Raw genomic sequence first — 18,185 nt, forward strand, 5'->3', positions numbered from 1 at the left:
CAGTGCCTGTCACTCTCCAGCCAAAGACAATTTCTGAACAGTCTCAGATTCCCAACCTGACCTTTTTGCTCATGGTGGCTGGTACTTCCTGGAACCGTGTAGGCTCAGAAAAGCACTTGGAGGTTCTCTGCTCTTCCTTATTATCCAGATACACAGGGACCTGCACCCAGGTCTGGAATGCAGCCCAGACACCCTTCAGCTGAAGTCACTTGTCTCACTGTCTCAGCCACTGAGACCAAGAGACTGACGCTCAGGGGGACTCAAAGAGCTCCAGGGCACTTTCTCAAGCCCAGGCATAAAGGCAGGTAATTAGCTGCCTACAGTCCACTCTTCTACAAATGCATGGTGCTCTGGGTGAGGAACACACCCCAAGCAAGCAATATGAGGACTAGGGCTGGGGTCTGGGACTCCAGAGAAAGACCTGGTTTTCAGGTCTTCCCAAGCACAGGTCCGAAGCTGGCCTATTCCCCCAGCACACCGCCCTGCACACAGGAGGCTCCTTGTTTCCTCTCACAGGCCCTAAAAATAATGATAATGCCCCAAGGACGCGGCTATTCTAGTCTCCGTGCTAAACAGAGCCCTGGGAAGGAAGGGGGCTCTCAAGTTTCATGCCTTGAGCCAGAGGAGAAGGCAAGGACAGAAGATGAGAGGCCTAGCACCCAGGGATAGTGGTGCAGCTGCCTTCTTGTTGCAGGGAAAAAGCACCAGCCCAAAGGAGACAGTGGGAGAAAAGTAGTTATTTTGGCTTCCATTCTTGATAGGAAGCTTTGCGATGCCAGAAGTGAGCAGAGGCTGGACGTCACCTCTGCCACAGCACATGGAAGACAGCAGCAACAGGATGATCCAAACTCTGGCAAGGAGGAGCTGGCTAGAACACCCCAAGCCCACCCTCAACAAGACACCTCCTCCAGCAAGGGTCCATCTCCAAAATTGCCATGAGCTGGGGACCAAGCACTGGAAACACAAGTGAATATGGAGGACAGCTGTTTCAGACCACCACCAATAGAGTTCAGCCTCAGCTGTGAGGAGGCCAGGGTTACCATCCATTAAAAGATGGACAAGGCGGAGCTGGAGGGATGACTTAACAGTTAAAGCACTTGCCTGCAAAGCCAAAGGACCAAGGTTTGATTCTCCAGGACCCACATAAGCCAGATTCACAAGGTGGTGTATGCATCTGGAGATCCTTTGCAGTGCCCGGAGGCCATGGTACAACCATTCTTTCCCTCCCTCCCTCTCTCTCTCTCTCTCTCTCTCTCTCTCTCTCTACCTCTTCTCTCTCACACAAATAAAACATTTTTTAAAAAAAATATGGACAAGGCCACAACCATCCTCAAAAATTAGGTGCAACTCCATTAGTTAGAAAGAGGAGACAAGGTTGACTGTATCCTGCCAGGCTCAACCCCAGTGCCATCCCAGTATTCCCCTGGCATCTAGTGGGTGAGATGCTACGGAATAACAGGCTCCCCTGCTGACATAGAAGGATAATGCTGCCCACCGAGTCCCTAAAGCACATACATCAGGCACACGCTCACCTGGCCAGTGCCAGGTCTCTATGTACTGGAGTAGTATAACAATCCAGAACAGTCAGGGAGGGAGGGTTCTAAAGGCCGAGAAAGAGAGCTAATCAGAAATGCCCAGAAAGAGGGATGGAGGCCTGTGGTTCCGTGGCACCTGCAGAAACTGCCTCTGTGCTCGGTTTGCAGAAAACAGTCAAGTCTATTGCTTGGTTGGTCACTGACCCCAAGGTGACCTTGGGAGGAAGAACACAGTATATAAAGGAGAAGATCTAAACTTGTCACTAGAGGGCGCTCCAGGACTAGCGCTGACTCCTCAGACAGCTCTTCCCTCACCCTATTTGGAGGTTTAGAAGATGGTGCAGAGTTTATTTATTCATCCATCTACTGAATAGTTAGTCTATGCCAAATACTAAGTGCTATAAAGAGTACGAGATGACTCATCCTGCATTAGAAAGCCAAGAAATATAAGCAAAAAATAATGTAGCCGTATTTATCTGCTGGTAACTTCTCTTTATTTAGTGTTATGGCATGCCATTGCCACACATTCGCCTGGTATGTGCATGGCTCAGTCCCCTTTCCTCTTTGTCCTGTTGTAGCCTCACTGAGCCTTCCCATACAGCCTCACTTTAAGCTCAATATTCCTAATCCTGTTCACAGGTTCCACTTACCCATGGTGGTAAAAAACCACATGTAGGTTTTGTTTGTTTGTTTCAATGCTAAAATGAAACAAAAGCATTGTGCATGCTAGGCAAGTGCTCTAACACTGAGTTACATTCCCAGCCTCTCATGTACTCATTAATTGTCTCCACTGTTTAGATTTCTACAGAACGTAAGCTGTGAGGGTGGGAGGTGTTTCTATACGCTCACGATGGACACAGTGCCTAGACCACTGTGGCACACATCGTAGGCACTTAGTATGTGCCTTTTCTCTCTTCTATTTGTTTGGTATTTGTCTGCTTGTTTATTTTTTAAATAGTTTATTGATTGATTGATTGATTGGAGAGTATTCCCTTGGTCTTGGGAGAGGGCGTTTAGGGAAGACAGCTGCCTTCTCAGAGAAAACAGCATTTAAGCCCAAAGGATGAAGAGCAGCTGACAAGACAGAGAGAGCGTGGGAATGAGCACGGCATGCCAGGGGGACAGGAGCCGAAGTGACAGGTGAGACGCAGGGCGCTGGGTGCGGCCAAGGCAGAAGGACTGCGCAGACATCCCCCGGCCCCCAGAGCTGCGGCTGCGTGCTCCAGGGCTACTGGACTCTGTCCCTCCACTGCCCCGGGCTGTCCCCGCATCCCACATTCCTCCTTCTTATTCTTCATTTCTCTGTATCCGTCACCACCCTGGGATCCCTGACATGGGCAGCCTCTGCCATTCCTGCCTCGGTTACATTCTCCCTCCTGCTGCAAGGAGGAAACAAAGTGCGCAGCTCAGGGAAAACAAGCGATCATTTTGTCATAACATTTCCATTCCAAAGACTTCCTTTCCAGGCCACCCCGGGCCTAGTGGTTCCCCTCATTTGTGTGAGACCTGGCAGGAAAGTGGGCGACAAGAGAAAGAGGGGCTGCAAGCGGGCGCTAGGCCAGAGGGCTTTGCCTGTCCACCCAGCAGGGCCTGTGTGTGTGTGTGTGTGTGTGTGTGTGTGTGTGTGTGTGTGTGTGTGTGTCTGTGTGTGTGTATACACGTAGGTTTTTGGGAGCTCATGTTCTCAGAATCCTCTATTCCTGCCACTCTGTCAGAGGTGTGTCCAGTCACATCACAGGGCACAGCCGCCCTCTGTACCAGCTGAGCCTTCCCGGTGTGCCAGCAACTTGCCTGGGCTAAGGACTCGGAGGGAGGACAGCCTGAAGCCGGCTTTCAGCATCTCAGTCAGAGAGAACCATGTCAGCGGGTAGCTATGACCATGACTCACGGGCAGCATTGGTGCATAACGGCCCAGGAGGCAGAGCAGTGGTGTGTCACCTCCGAGCAGGTGACATTTAGGCTGGTCTCCAACACAAGGAGAGTTTGGAAGTGACAGAAGGTAGGAATGGCAGAGCGGACAAAGGGAGCAGAAAACAGCTCGGAAGCCGGCTGTCACGTACTAAATGGGGCCATGGCCAATGACCACTCGGGTACCCTCTGCTGCCCCCTCCATGCCTGGGCCAGCAGCAGACTGCACCAGTAGTCGCTTTGAGTCAGCCCAGCCCTGCCCAGGCTCGCCTCCACCTCACAGCTCCTCTTCACCATGGATGAACTTTGGTCTCTCCATTCATTCCAGGAAGAGCTCCAGAGAGCTGGGCCTGGCCACAGTGTCCAGAGTGGGGGCTGGTTTTCAGGGGCAACACCTGAGAGGCAGCAGATGCACCCCCTTCTCCCTCAGTGCCCTCCCAACATGCAAGAGGTACCCACAAGGACAGCAAAGGGGCCCGAGAGAGCGAGATGTGAGGGTTCCAGAACCGAGTGACTCCGAGGACCTCGCTGGCTCCCTGAGCTGCCCTTCGTTCCATGGTGCTGGCTGGGGCATCACACGAGGTAGGCGTTCACAATTTCAGAATGAAGGGCGCACACACAGCGTCAGTCCTGCAGAGTCCTCAGATGTGAGGAGGACAGACAAGGAAGCCCAGTATTGTGCTTCAGCACGGTCAGGAGCCTCCTGAATGAAGAACAGAGGGTTAACCCGAGGTCTGGCAGGTGATTAAAACCAGGCCCAGGGCTGGAATATACAGAACATTCCAGGCAGGGCATTCACTCGTTGCACCTAGTAGCAGAGCCAAGGCCACAGTGTTGTGACGCAGGCCACACCCCAGGAACTCCACATAGCAGATATTCCAGGCTTACTGTGTCCTTGCTACGAGCTCACCCTAAGGACCAGCATGAGGACTGTTTGGTCCCTGAGCCTCATACTGATGACGGTCATCACGGTTAGACTTCCTCCCTGACCTGATCATGTTTGGGGGTTTAAAATTTAATTGTTAAATGTAAACCATTGAAATACGTAACATGAGTTTTGTAAGTTTGTTTGGCAATTCTTTTACTTTTTTTTTTTAATCTACAGGAAGACTAAAAATAATGAATGTGGCCCAATTCTGTCTTGCTCTTGGCAAATAGGATTGTCCCTGGACAGGAAAAGTGAGGCTTGGAGAAGCTGGGATTCACTCCTCCTCTGTAGTGTGCCATGCCCCCTGAGACTCGGACAGCAGGCCCTGTCCCCTGTGTGCCCTTGACCGCTGTCCTTGAAGTCGTAACATTCTCCTAGAGCCTCTGACCCAAGCCACCCAGGCACCTCTGTTCCCCAAGGATGCAACCTGAGCTCTTGCTCTGTTACCTTAAGTCCAGAGGCCATGCTGGCCCCTTCCCTACCGAAGGCTGGGCTGCTCCTCCACAGACCCTCTAGAAGGGCTGGGGGCATTGTCTCACATTTGATCTCAACTGGGAAAGGCCCCAAGAGATGCTCCCAGATGAGCCTCCCATTATCACCTTCCACTGGGATAGTTACAGGGAGCCCTCACTCCTCTTCAATCTTCTCTTTGCAGGCTTCTCAGTCAGCTATCACTGCCAAGGCTGGAGCTTCCAGCCCCTGAGACACTCGCTGCCTGGCTTGCCTTTCCTCTTTGCCTAGGACTAGTCAGTGGTCGGGGCAATGTGGGGTAGAACTAAATAGCAAGGACACCCAACTCCTTCCAAGGTCGTCCAAGAAAAGTGATCCTACTATACAAGTGCAATGTAAAGTCCAGCCACTATATTTGAGGTAGATAGAGGACAGGAGGCAAAGAGAAGTCTAAATAGTTGTGCTGTTCTAGAGAAGGAAAGCTAGTCAAAAAGGAGGAGAGGGCTGGAGAGATGGCTTAGCGGTTAAGCACTTGCCTGTGAAGTCTAAGGACCCCGGTTCGAGGCTCAGTTCCCCAGGTCCCACGTTAGCCAGATACACAAGGGGGCGCACGCGTCTGGAGTTCGTTTGCAGAGGCTGGAAGCCCTGGCGCGCCCATTCTCTCTCTTCATCTATCTGTCTTTCTCTCTGTCTGTTGCTCTCAAATAAATAAATAAATAATTTTTTAAAAAAAAGGAGGAGAGGGGCTGGAGGAATAGCTTAGCAGTTAAGATGCTTGCCTGCAAAGCCAAAGGACCAACGTTCAATTCCCCAGGATCCACATAAGCCAGATGCACAAGGTGATACATGCACCTGGAAAGCGTTTGCAGCAGCTTGAGGCCCTAGCAAACCCATATTCTCTCTCTCTCTCTCTCTTTCTCTCTCTCTCTCATAAATAAAAAATAGAAATAATTTTAAAAAATAAAAGGAGCTGGGCGTGGTGGCACACACTTTCAATCTCAGCACTTGGGAGGCAGAGGTAGGAGGATCACAGCAAGTTCAAGGCCACCCTGAGACTACATAGCCAATTCCAGGTCAGCCTGGGCTAGAGGGAGACCCTTCCTCGAAAAACCTGAAAGGAAGAAGGAGATACGAAGAAGAAGGGAGAAAGGGTGTGGAAGCAAACATGTGCAGCCCCAGCAAAGCGCTGTCCAGGGAGTCCGCCATGCAGACTCAAAGCTCAGGGGACCTCCCCCAGAAGCTTGTCCTCCTTCCCGGGCCCCCAAGGTACCGAGGGTCTCAACAGCACAACTGAGAAAGACTTGGTAAATCCACCTGCAATCCCTCGTTCTAACTTTGAGGCGTTTGGATCTCTTGTTTGGCCCTTCTAGGAAAAAATGGGCAAGGCTCTGAGAATGGGAGCGTCCCGCACACTGCCCTTCCTGTGAACTTGACCGCTAGCTAACAGTCAAGGTTCAAACACCTGAGGCTGAGGATGGAGCTCTTCTAGGGTTCAATAACCCCAGGCAAGCGGGACCCTCAGGACCCGGGATGGAACATGCTGCCTGTCCCATCCCTCCTCTTCCGTGGAGCCAGGTCCTGCGCTTTGTGGAATGTTCTGGCCTCAGCCCCACCACCACGTCCTTGCCTCTCACCCTCGGCTACCTTTCTCCAGAAAGACCTGAAGTGGTAGGTAAGACAGACAACGCATAGCAGGCCTTCCTCGACCTGAGGTGACACCAGCCATTCGCTTAGTGAAAGTCTCGGGGTCCCCTCGGCCCTCCCCAGCTCACATGGCAGGAGTTCTTCCCACCCAGCATGAGGCAGGCGCAGCCCCACCCCACATTGGTGCAGGACCTTCAGCCCCGTGGACCCCATGGAGAATGAGGAAGAGCAAGCTTTGCAGAGATGAGGTCTTTATTAGGAAGCATCAGCTTGGGAAACCCACCCCATATGCACACACAAGTGCACATGTGTGTGACTGTGTTTGTGTACATGGGTGTGCATATGTGTGCATGCATGTGGGGGCAGGGGAACGTGGTCCAAGGATCAGATAGCCTTGGCAAGCCCCACGCGGTTGTTGGCCCTGTCAAAGACACTGTAGAATTCCCGGATGAAAACTTCCCCCAGGATCCACAGCTGGGCACTGCTGCTATTCTGGAAGCCACTGGAGCAGAAGCCTTGTTCCTGAGGAAGTCAAGGTGGACATAAGGGTGGGTGCCATGATGGGTGTTTTCTACTTCAGCTCAGAAACACTCTATTGCTTCATTACATCCTCCAGGACCTCTTCCCCATAAGCAAACAAGAAGCAGATTCCTCACACTCAAGGCATGAAGAGATAGAGATTCAAAAATTAGAATGACTTAATCTGAGATGACCTAATGGATGCCTTGGGGCCTTGAGCCCTGGCCCCCTGCACTGGACCCCACATCTCCAGCCCCCTTGAGTTCATATGCTCGACACCCATTGCTCGGATGGCCAGCAAAACAGACTGAGTCACTAGTATGGGATGCTCAAGATCAAGCCGAGCTTGAGGCCAGAAGTCCTCACAATAACCAAGGAGGAAAAGGAAACACTGGACAGAACTCTAGGACCCCAGGGCTTTGAAGTTTAAGCACTTGATGGAGGATCACATGAATAGTTGGGGACCAACCTAGATCCTTCCCATGAGCTGTGGTGCTCTGTCCCCTCTGCTTCTCATTTCTCTCAGTAACTGGCTATCCTAGACTATCCTATCCTATCCTATCATGGCCTCGAATAAGGCTCTGAGACAAATAACACAGCCCCACTCAAGAGACCTTTTATTCTCTCTCTGGCCCACACTGTTTCTCATCACCAACTTCACTGACTTACCAAGGTCCAGAGGGAGAGGGCACTAGGTGTCCTGAGACTCATACCTGCATGGTGTAGGCCAAGGGTGGCAGTGGGAACTTCCTGCCATGGATCTCAAAGACAATGGTGGGCATGATGCTCAGCCTCCAGCAGTTGATGTGAAACTAAGAGAAGGGCAAGAGTCCTCACTCACCAAGAGACACTGTGCTGACAGTCCAAAACCCTTCCCTCCACACCATGTGAGCCTCTTCAAAGGTCCATGGAGACAGGACACTCTCTGGATGAGGCCTGGACCTCAGACATAGTCCTAGAAAGAGTCCCACTGAGGGACTGAAAGAGGAAACTGGCCTCCACGTTCCCCATTCACACCCAGCCAGAATACACAAGGACTGCTGAAGGTCCTGGTGCCAGAGCTAAGGGGAGAAGAACGAGCGGACATAGCAAAGGCCAGGGAAGGTACCAGATGCCAGCCGCCATGCAGAGTGCAGGTCTCCCACAGCCAGGACAAGCCAAAGCCAAAAGAGAAGTCTTAGCCTAGTTTTGGAAATGGGTTCCTAACATTTCCCATTATCATTTCTTCTTTGTGAAAAGAGATCCTCCACTGAGAAGTCTCAGGAAGTTGGGGGAGGATATGGTCTTACCTGGCCATACTGGCCCTGTGTGGCTCCAATGACCTGCTGGATGTGGAATACGTCTCTGCCAGGCCCTGCTATCAGGGAGGTGCCCGTATCCAGGACGGCCTGGCAGCCACCTTGACAAGCTACCACTTCACCATTGACCGTGATACTGGGAGGGAAAACAAGGCACATTCTACCTCCAAATCTTCTTCCTGGACCCTTCCCACCCACTGCCAGGATCCTTGGGGAAGAAGGAAAGCTCCAGCCCTTCATTTGGGCCTTCCTGAAGCCCCCAAATCCTCCTGAGCTCAAGAATAGACTGAACCATTTTCTGTTCAATCAGTGGCTAGATGGAGAACAGCCTACAACCCAAGGGTCAAAAACAACAATAAACAACCCATTCCCGTGAGTTAACGATAGAATGAGGGTTGCACTTGTAGCTTAAAGATCTGGTTTCAAGTTTCACGTTTTCTCTGTCTGCATATCCCCACTAGGTGCCCAGTGTTTGCGTACTCAAGCTTCTCATGCACAAAATGAATAATGCTAGTCATCCCCGCATTGGCTTCTTCAGGGCATAGTGGTGAGTCTCAGCCACAGTCAGTAAACTATAAGCTGGGCTTAATAATGGCACCTGCCTCCTAGGGGTTCAGCAGAAATCAGTGAGATGCTCCGTAACCCTAACCTCTCAGCACAAGCCAGCCAGGTAGGAGGTGTTCAATCAAAAAGCCATGCAGGGGCTGGAGGGATGGCTTAGCGGTTAAGGCGTTTGCCTGCAAAGCCAAAGGACCCAGGTTCAATTTCACAGGACCCACGTTATCCAGATGCACAAGGGGGCACATGAATCTGGAGTTCGTTTGCAGTGGCTGGAGGCCCTAGTGCGCCCATTCTCTCTGTCTCTCTCCCTCTTTCTCCATCAAATAAATAAATAAAATATTTTTTTAAAAAAAAGCCAGTGCAGTATAGTATGCAGTACCACCTTCTGCAAAGGTTGCTGGCCTCGCAGGTGTCCATCAGAATTGGCCCATGGTCTCAGAGCTGCCAGGCGGCAGTGGTCCTCAGCGCCGCTGACTGACACCTAGGTCCCCACATCCTCACAGCTAGCACCAGCCTTTGGGGCCCAGGCAGGTCTCTGCGCACCCACCTGTCCACTGTGAACTGCCAATAGCCCTGCACGGTCACGGGCACCCAGTGCAGTGGGCCTGTGTAGTAGGACTGGTCGATAGCCCCCAGCGTGAGCATGCTCCCGTAGTCATTCCTAGAACCAAGCAAGGTCATTTCGTGACACCAAACATCCTGCTGGTTGGGGATTCCCTAGCTCTACCCCACCGGGGAAGACGGATGGAGACCCACAGGCCTTCAATCCAACTCCCTCCCTGTTGGGCTCTGAAAGGCCCAGGCGTGAGGCATAGTGGAGCTTCCCGAGTCTAGCTAAAGTTTGGCGACCTGTCTGTGGCCAGCTAGGACTCAGCAAGACACCTAATGGCTTCTGGCCTGCTACTTCCCGGTGGCACTTGTAATTACCATTTCAATAGTTACAGTTTGCTATTGGCCCTTACCTCTTCCCCCATCCTAAAATCCCCACCTTCGTCCCCAACATGATATAGATAACTGCTCATAGCAATAAAGAGAGTTGTTTCTGCGAGTTCCTGCTTCAAAAAGACGCCCAACTCGGTGTGGTTTTTCTCAGGTGGCCAGGAGAGGTCATCATCCCCTCAACCCCTAGAGAGGAACCAGCAGGCCTGGTCCTTCCTGGGCACTCCCTGCCTGCCCGGGAAGGAGCCCGGCACCTCCCACCCCAGCGCAACAGGCCCCGCAGCTCTTCCAGCCTTCACAAGGCTCCACTCTGACTCAGCCATAGCTCCTTTCTCCTCTGAGGAGGGGAGGCAGTGACGCACCATATGTCCCCGTATTCCCTCTGGGCACCATTTCACACATGACAGGACACAGTCATGCTTACATAGTGTCTCGTCTACTCCCCACGCTGCTTTGCCCGCTAGAACGCAAGCCCCTTTTGACCTCCGAGTTTTAGAATACACTGTGTGCTGCCTAAAGCATGCTGACTCTTTGGCCCTTGCCTGGATAACTCCCGCTCACCCTCAGAATGCCTTACCATGACACACACACACACATACACACACACACACACACACACACACGAGTCAGGATGGACGTTCTGGTGACACAATTCTTTGATGACAGTGTGTGTGATTGTGTGCGGCCTGTTTCCCTGCTAACATGCACCTCCAAGCTTGTCTTCTGCTGGCCTGTGTCCATTTCCTGACTCAGCCATGCACATCGAAGGCCCAGTAAATATGTAGGGAGGAAATGCATGAACGAATGCAGGCAGGCATGCGTGAATGAAATGCACCGATTTAGGCCTGATGGTTAATCTCTGGTTGTCAACTTGATAGGATTTAGAATCACCATGGAAACAGATCCCTAGAAATGTCTATGAGGGGTTGTTTGGATGAGGTTAATTGAGGCGGGAGGACCCTCCCTAACTGTAGGCGGCACCATTCCATGGGCTGTGGTCCCAGGCTGAATGAAAAGGAGAAAGCTGGCGAGGCAGTAGCAATCCTTGCTCTCTCCCTACTTCCTCACTGTCACTGGTTGGGCCACTAGTTCTCGAATGACTGCCTCCCCCTTCCTTAGTGAAGGGAGAAGGTGGGACTCCTTTGGAGTCAGCTCTATAAAGCCGGAGACTTTCCATGACGTCAACAAATGACTTCTGGGGCCCTGTTACTTTGTAAGGAAAACGTTTCAAAGCCTCCATACAGAGATGGGACCAGGCTTTGGTTTTTTAACGCCAGAGTGGATGTTAACACTGGGGGCCTGGGACAGGAGGCTGGATTGCCTGGGGACCAGGAAGGAGCCTGTTTCAAGTACCGTGGCCGGCAGCATCTCTCAGGGGTAGACGCTGCCCTCAGCCAACAGTACTTACCAGGCTGTCAGAGTCGGACCTTGACTAAGCATCGCTCCTACCTGCTCATGTAAACCGAGAACAGGTCCTGGGCTACCAGGTGCCTATCCATCATGTTGTCAAACACAGGCACCGAGTATCTGGAGGCAAGTGAGGGATAGGCCAGACCCAGGATCCCATCAAACGGAAAGTAGGTAAAGATGTCACCCGGCTCCCAGGTGCTCAGGCCCACGATCTGCTGGGGAACCACAATGTTGGAGACCTGCAAAAAAGAAAAAAGAAGTCATAATGATATTCAGAGACAGAAAAGTCCAGGGATAGGGGCAGACTATGACTGGGGTGGCTCGTCCCTGGTCACGCGCCGGTGTCAAAGTTTCAGCCTCTCCAAACCTTCTTCCCTCTTATAGGCAATGCAGTTCCTCGAGCTTAAGGGAGGGGTGCGAGGGTCCCTCCTTCTACGCTTTCCGCTGTGGTTTTGAGGAATAGCTCTCATGAGGCCCAGGAAGGGGAAAGAGGGGCGCCGGTGTTGAGTGAGGTTCTGGTCTTCATGTCACAGACAAGATCAAAAAAGGAGAAGGGAGATGAGGTGAGGACTGTCCCAGTGCCCTCCGCAGGCCGCAGACCCCCAGCAGCTGAGCCTGGCGGCTCCTTGCTCAGGGAGCAGCGTGAGGCAGCACCACGAGTCTTGCGTCCACAGACCCAGTGTGGGTCTTGTTTTGTCACAGGCCAACTGGCCCTGGACAAGAACCTCGTGAGGCCTCGATGCCCTTGTCTATGAATGGAATAATAGCACCCTCGTTGAGCATTCATTAGATGTTGACTTGTTGAACCTTTATTTGCACCATGCCAAGGAATGGTTAGTTCTAGAGCTGGAGGGGTGGCTTAGTGGTTAAGACGCTTGCCTGCAAAGCCTAAAGACCCAGGTTCAACTCCCCAATACCCACGTAAGCCAGATGCGCATGTGTCTGAAGATCACTTGCACTGGCTAGAGGCCCTGGCGCTCCCATTCTCTATCTACCTCTTTCTCTCCACCCCCTTTGTCTCTTCGCTCTTCTTTCTCTCTCTTTCTATCTCTATCTCTCTCGGCCAAATAAATAAAATAAAATATTTTTAAAAGAATGGCCAGTTCTAAAATATCTTCATAATCTGGCGATCTAGCCAGAAGGTACACGTGTCCACCAGCCTGTGCTGGACCACCCATGTCACTAGCCTGGACCACCTCAGTGCCTGCGCCTGGCTTCTGCTTCCACTTTGCCCCACATAATCCACCCTCCATCTAGTCAGCCAACGCGAGCTTTGAAAGCAGAAGTGAAGTCTACCACCCTGGCTATGGCTATGGCCGTGCCGTACATCCCAGTGGATGCGGAACGAAACAGCCTCCTCGCGTGCACCGTCCTGCCTCCCTCGCCTCGTGTCTTTCCTCTGGCCCTCAGCTCGCTCTGCTCATCATGGGGCCCTTTTCCCCTTCCTCTGCTGCCCCAGCTCTTCCCTGCCCCGGTCTTTTCATTCCCTTTGCCCTCTGCCTGAAGCCCTGTTCCCAGATCATCTCAGATCTGCCTTGCGGAATTTCATCATCTGGGTTCCAGCTTGCAACAGGCCATCATGCCGGCCAAATCTCTATCCTCTGATCCTCAAGGGCTCCCTTTTGCACTTTTCAGTTTTGTTTCCTTCACTGCACTCAGCACGGTTCAGAACTGTCAGACTTTAGTGTCTTTTGTCTCCCCCATTGGACAGTCAGCATGAGGTGGACAGTCCTCTGCCCTCCTGTTCCTCCCCATATCCTCCTTAGAACCAGCCTCACCAAGTGTGGTGGAATGGATAAATGACCTATGGCTAAGTGCTGAGGAACAAATCAATAAATCTTCTTTTTCTTTCAGTCAACAGCTATTGAGGGTCTCAGATGTGCCAGGTGCAAGACTGGGGATGTAACAACAGATAAAAGAAAGTGCTTACCTCAGGGACCTTCTATCTGGTGGGAGAGAATAGTGGTACATTTTTATTTTATTTATTTACGAGAGAGAGAGAGAGAGAGAGAGAATGGACACTCCATACCCTCTAACCACTGCAAACGAACTCCAGCTGCATGTACCACCTTGTGCATCTGGCTTACATGGGTTCTGGGGAATTAATCCTTAGGCTTTGGAGGCGAGCGCCTTAACTGCTAAGCCATCTCTCCAGCCCCAGTGGCACATGTTTAAGAGTGATACTATGAAACATGTCCCATGGCAATGAACCCCTGAGGAAAATCAAAGCGAGTAAAGGCCAATGTGTTCTACTATGGGATGGGGAGGGAGGCCTTACCAATGGAGCAGGGATGGAAGAAGAGACGGGGAGGAGGCAGGGGCTGAGGGGAGAGGTGCCCAGATAGCCAGGGCGAGCATGAGGCAGCACTGAACTCAGAACTCGGGCCAAGGAAGAGGAGATGGACACCTGGCCCTAGGGCTGAGTTCGGGGAGGGACGGGCCGGGATCTGAGGACTAGCATGAGAAGGAGTGAGGGAGCAGGACACCCCACAGCTGGCTTCCATGTCAGATTCTTGTCAGAATTCTCATCCACTGAGTAACCCAGTGGAGAAGACCCAAGGGCTCCTCCGGCCCTACAAAAGACACCAACCGATGCCTGGGTGGGAAACTGGCTGATAAGAAAGGCAGGGTGCGTCCCGGCCAGCACCCTCACTTACAGCGACGGTGTCCGAGCACAGGAAGCCCTGCACGCTGCCTGTGCCGTACAGAACGAACATGGGCTTGCTCAGGTTCTGAAAGGTGGAAGACTTGGACGGGTCAAAGCGGTGGTGGTTTTCTGCAACACAGACCGAAGGTTAGTGGGATGCTTGGTGTCTTCCCACCATTCGACAGTGTCAAGTAGTGGGAATCTTCACAGGGCTTTTGAAGAACATGGCCTAAGTACTGGCTATGCTCTTTACAGAAAATGAGCCACCTGATCGAGAGAGAGAGTGATCCCAACACAAAAGAGGAAAACCCAAGTCTGTGATTCCCATGCCTATTTTTCCTGTGTCAGCTGAGTAACCTCAGACCAGCCCCTTTTCCTCAGTGAACCTCTATTTGCTTATCTGTGAAATGGGGATAAAAAAATATTCCCCCCACCTCCCAGGACTGTCAGAGAAAGTGGCTAGTGTGTCCAGTGTTTACTCATTACTAGTGACAGATCTTGTCATTGTCTCCCAGCCCCCACTGACATGGCACAGCCTTGAGTTATAGATGGGAAAACGGAAGAGCCGGTAGGTAAGTAGGTCATTTTGGCTCCCAGCAGAGACAAAAATGATAATGAATTCCATTTCTTCTCTTTCCAACCAGGCCTTCAAGCATCAGGCCTGAGATTTTCAAATCTTCCCAGTCTGGTTAGTTGGGAGAGGAGAGCGAGGCAATGAGGGCCACAGGTGGTTGTGGATGCCCCTACCCTCTCCTGTCCTCATGTCTGTCCCCATCCCTCGAGTCACTGGGGGGAGGGCCTGATTGTGAGGGGCGGTTAAGGCCGGGGATCACTCACGGCAGGGTCCGCTGCTGCAGTAGACAGAGGGAACCCAGAGGTCTGAAGAGCCCGTATCAAACACCACAGTGAACTCCTGAGGTGGGGTTCCGATGTAGATCTTCCCGAAGTACTCATTCTGAGGACAGATAGCTCTGGGTCAAAGGCAAGCGACACCCGGAGAGGGGAGTTGATAGCGGGTACAGAACATGCTCGGCTTTATAAGCTCTGTCTTCTGTTCAGCGTTCTGAAGGTTGGACAGGAGGAGACAGAAGGAGCTGCCTGACCTGCTGGAAGGACTTGTTATCTCTAGGACCACCCTACCCGTGCTTGCACCCCAGCCCACACAGCTCAGGCCTCCCACAGCCCTACAGCCATGCTGCGACCCATTCAGAAGCAGACCGTGGACCAGAACTCAAGTCCTGTCTGGGAGCGAGACATTCAGCTAAGGCAGGCAGGAGCTGGATGCCGACGAAGGGTAAGGGATCAGCTGGGGGCAGAGTCCCGGTTCCCACACGAGTTCTTGCCCCACATGCCCCCTTCCAGTTCCCAGTGTTGGACCAGAAGCTGGGGTTGTAGGAGTAAAGGTGACCTAGATACGGAATGAGAACGCGTGGGAAAGGCCTGGCCGTTTACCATCAGGAGGGACAGGTGAGAGAGAAGCTGAAGAGGGAACGAAGGCATTACTGCCTGGGCCCTCGGTAGGAGGTGGAAAAAGATGGTGTTCATGTCCTGGAAGTTGAAGAATGGGCCCCAGATGTCCCCAACTGTCAAGGTGTTCAAAGGCAAGACATTTTGTGTTTCCTTGAGGGCTACTGTGTGACTAAAACTGTCTGGGATCATCCCCTTTCGAAGTGGACATCAAAGCCCTCAAGGCCAGAGTGCCTTTGTCTAATCTACTAGTCTGCCATGGGTCCACCAGAGACAGGGAGATGGCCTCCTCAGCCAGCAGGCTCCACAGTTATTAACAAAGGGAAAGTTCTAGAGAGGCAGGGGTCTCAGTGCATGAGGAACCATTCTTGAGAAGGCCCCAGAACCACTCACGTCTAGGTAGTTCATCAGTGGCTCACTGGCCACCTTCCCAGAGTTGGATGTCTTCTCGCTGAGCACATACTGCTGTCTTCTCAGAAAATCCTCCAACAGCCCATTCTCCTTCAGGGTGTTCCTCAGAGACTTTGCTTTGTGCAAAGGGACCCTAAGGAGGTGGAGGGAATTCATGATGAGGGAGATTCTGGGCTGCATGAGCCTTCCCACGCTACCATTGCCAGCCCAGCTGCTGGTCAGCAGTCCACTGGCAAGGCCAATGATTTTCAACTTGTGTGTGTGTGAGAGAGAGGGCGGGGGAGAGAGAGAAAAAGAGAGATAGGTGGTCTGTGTATGGTGGTGGTGATGTCATGTGTATACATTCATGGTGCACCCCCGCACCCTCACTTACAGTGGCCAGAGGGGTTCCCTTCCTGTCCATTGCTCTTCCTGTTCTTACTTGATTTCAGAGTGCGTGTGCGCATATCCCCCAGCTGTTTATGTTGGTCCTGGGGGGCAGACTCTGAGACCCACTGGGGTTCTTATGCTTACAGGAAGTAGTCTTAACCACTGAGCCATTTCTCCAGCCCCTTCCCCCTTTTTTAAAAAAATATTTAATATTTTAGTTTTATTTATTTATTTGAGAGAGAGAATGAGGCAGAGGAAGAGAGAGAGAGAGAATGGACACTCCAGGGTCTCCAGCCACTGCAAAAGAACACCAGATGCATGTGCAACCTTGTGCATCTGGCTTATGTGAGTCCTGAGGAATTGAACCAAGGTCCTTTGGCTTTGCAGGCCCCTTCCCCTTTTTAACTCATAATTCAAACTAAGAAGAAAATATAAGTTTTACTTCAATTCACAAATTTCCGCCTTTGATATTTCCTGTTTGCTCTAAGTTTATTTTATAGCTCAGTAATGAGTTTTATAACTCAAGATTTGAAAGCCCCTAGCACATCATAGCTCACTCAGTCATCAGATTCTTGCTGTGAACCTACTATGTTCCAGAAACGGTCAGAGCACAGGGGACACGTTCGTGAAAAGGACAGTGTCAACCTTCAAGAGCTCTCTACGCAGAGTCCTCACCACCGGCCCTTAAATGGGACTGCAGACAGTAGTTGACACATAAGGGGAAGGTGGAACAAGCAGATCCCTGGAGCCTCGAACCGGGGTCCTTAGGTTTCACAGGCAAGCGCTTAACAGCTAAGCCATCTCTCCAGCCCAACTTTTTAAATTTTTTTTTTAAGAGGAGGACAGGACATTTTTCCTGAGGATAAGACCCACTTGTCTTCTGGCCTACACACACACACACACACACACACACACACACACACAAACCCACACATATATGAAGATGCATACACCCATACACGTATACCACATAACCATGCAAAACAAAATAAACAATTAATTTTAAAAGTCTAGGTTGCTTGGTTCCAGAAGCTATGGCTTTCTGACTCCCTGTCCTGGGGGCCACAGAAGAAAAGGTCCCCAGCCTGCACAGACAAGAGGGAGGGCATTCCCTCCAGAGAATCCCCAAGGGAACCACGGGCTGGAAGACCAGAGGCAGCCATGCCTGCAGAGTGCATTTGGGGCGCCCTCCCCTGGGTCCTCCGTTCACCTGGTGAGCGCGTGGCTCTGGGAGATGGCGAGGAGGACTGCCAGGAGCACCACGAGGAGCCGCATCCTGGAAGGCCGGTGGCCGCTGCTCTGGTCAGTGCCCATCCTGGGAGCTTTTATAGGAGCGGGGCTCCCTCTGGCCAAACGCCCAGACTTCAGAGAGCAGCCCCCGACTTCAGACTAGTTCACAAACATAGTGTGATAGCACCTAGACTACCCAAGATCCACACTGATAAGGGCCACAAAAATCTACCATTCTGGAGACTTCAAAGTTGAAGGGTGCACGGGCCTGATCTTCAAGCTGGGAAATGTCAACATGGGCCCCTTTGCACCAATATCACCTCTAGACTGGACCTCTGAGCCGACACAGGTGAGGCTGCTCCAGGAACCTGTTTCCTGTTCCGCCGTCTGCTCTGTAAGGAGCTTGTTCCTCACAGAGACCCCCCCCCCACTTGTCTTACTCCCCACACCTGGGCCCTACCTCAATGGAGGCCACAAAGTGCCCTGGAAAGAAATGTGGTTCAGACCTCTCAGCTTAGTTCATGAGGGGGGCTTACCGGGGTGCTCAGTCTGGTCCCCAAATAACATCTGAGGCCGAGAGTACTTATGCAATCTATTACCTCAATGAGGGGAGCTCAGAGCCTGGATCAGCAATGCTCCAAGTTCTCACAGAGCAATATCTAAAAGTGAAGGCGGCCTGGAGGCTCATTTACCCCTAGGGATAAAGGCCCTGGGTCCAAGGAGAAGGTGAGGGGTAAATGCCAGCTCACAGGAGCAATTGGAAGAACTGGAGAGGACTGAAGAAAGAAGGCGGACATGTTTCTCATAGGAACAGAAAGGGGGGTATGAGAGGGACACCTGGTTTAGGGAGCAGGGTAGGTCAAGCCCCC

General features: G+C 51.9%; 1 protein-coding gene across 1 annotated transcript; it reads right to left on the reverse strand.

Moving 5' to 3' along the window:
* Positions 1 to 6,849: 6,849 nt before the first annotated feature.
* LOC101600832 (chymosin-like) lies at positions 6,850 to 17,361 on the reverse strand. The gene is made up of 9 exons (XM_004659006.2): positions 17,297 to 17,361; positions 15,700 to 15,850; positions 14,677 to 14,794; positions 13,850 to 13,968; positions 11,232 to 11,431; positions 9,391 to 9,504; positions 8,274 to 8,418; positions 7,698 to 7,796; positions 6,850 to 6,987 (listed from the first exon to the last, which is right to left on the reverse strand). Exons 1-9 carry the CDS (start codon positions 17,359 to 17,361, stop codon positions 6,850 to 6,852), a joined length of 1,149 nt encoding a protein of 382 aa, XP_004659063.2.
* Positions 17,362 to 18,185: the final 824 nt, after the last annotated feature.

The sequence above is a fragment of the Jaculus jaculus genome, chromosome 19 (genome assembly GCF_020740685.1).
Source record: "Jaculus jaculus isolate mJacJac1 chromosome 19, mJacJac1.mat.Y.cur, whole genome shotgun sequence".
Lineage (NCBI taxonomy): Eukaryota > Metazoa > Chordata > Mammalia > Rodentia > Dipodidae > Jaculus > Jaculus jaculus.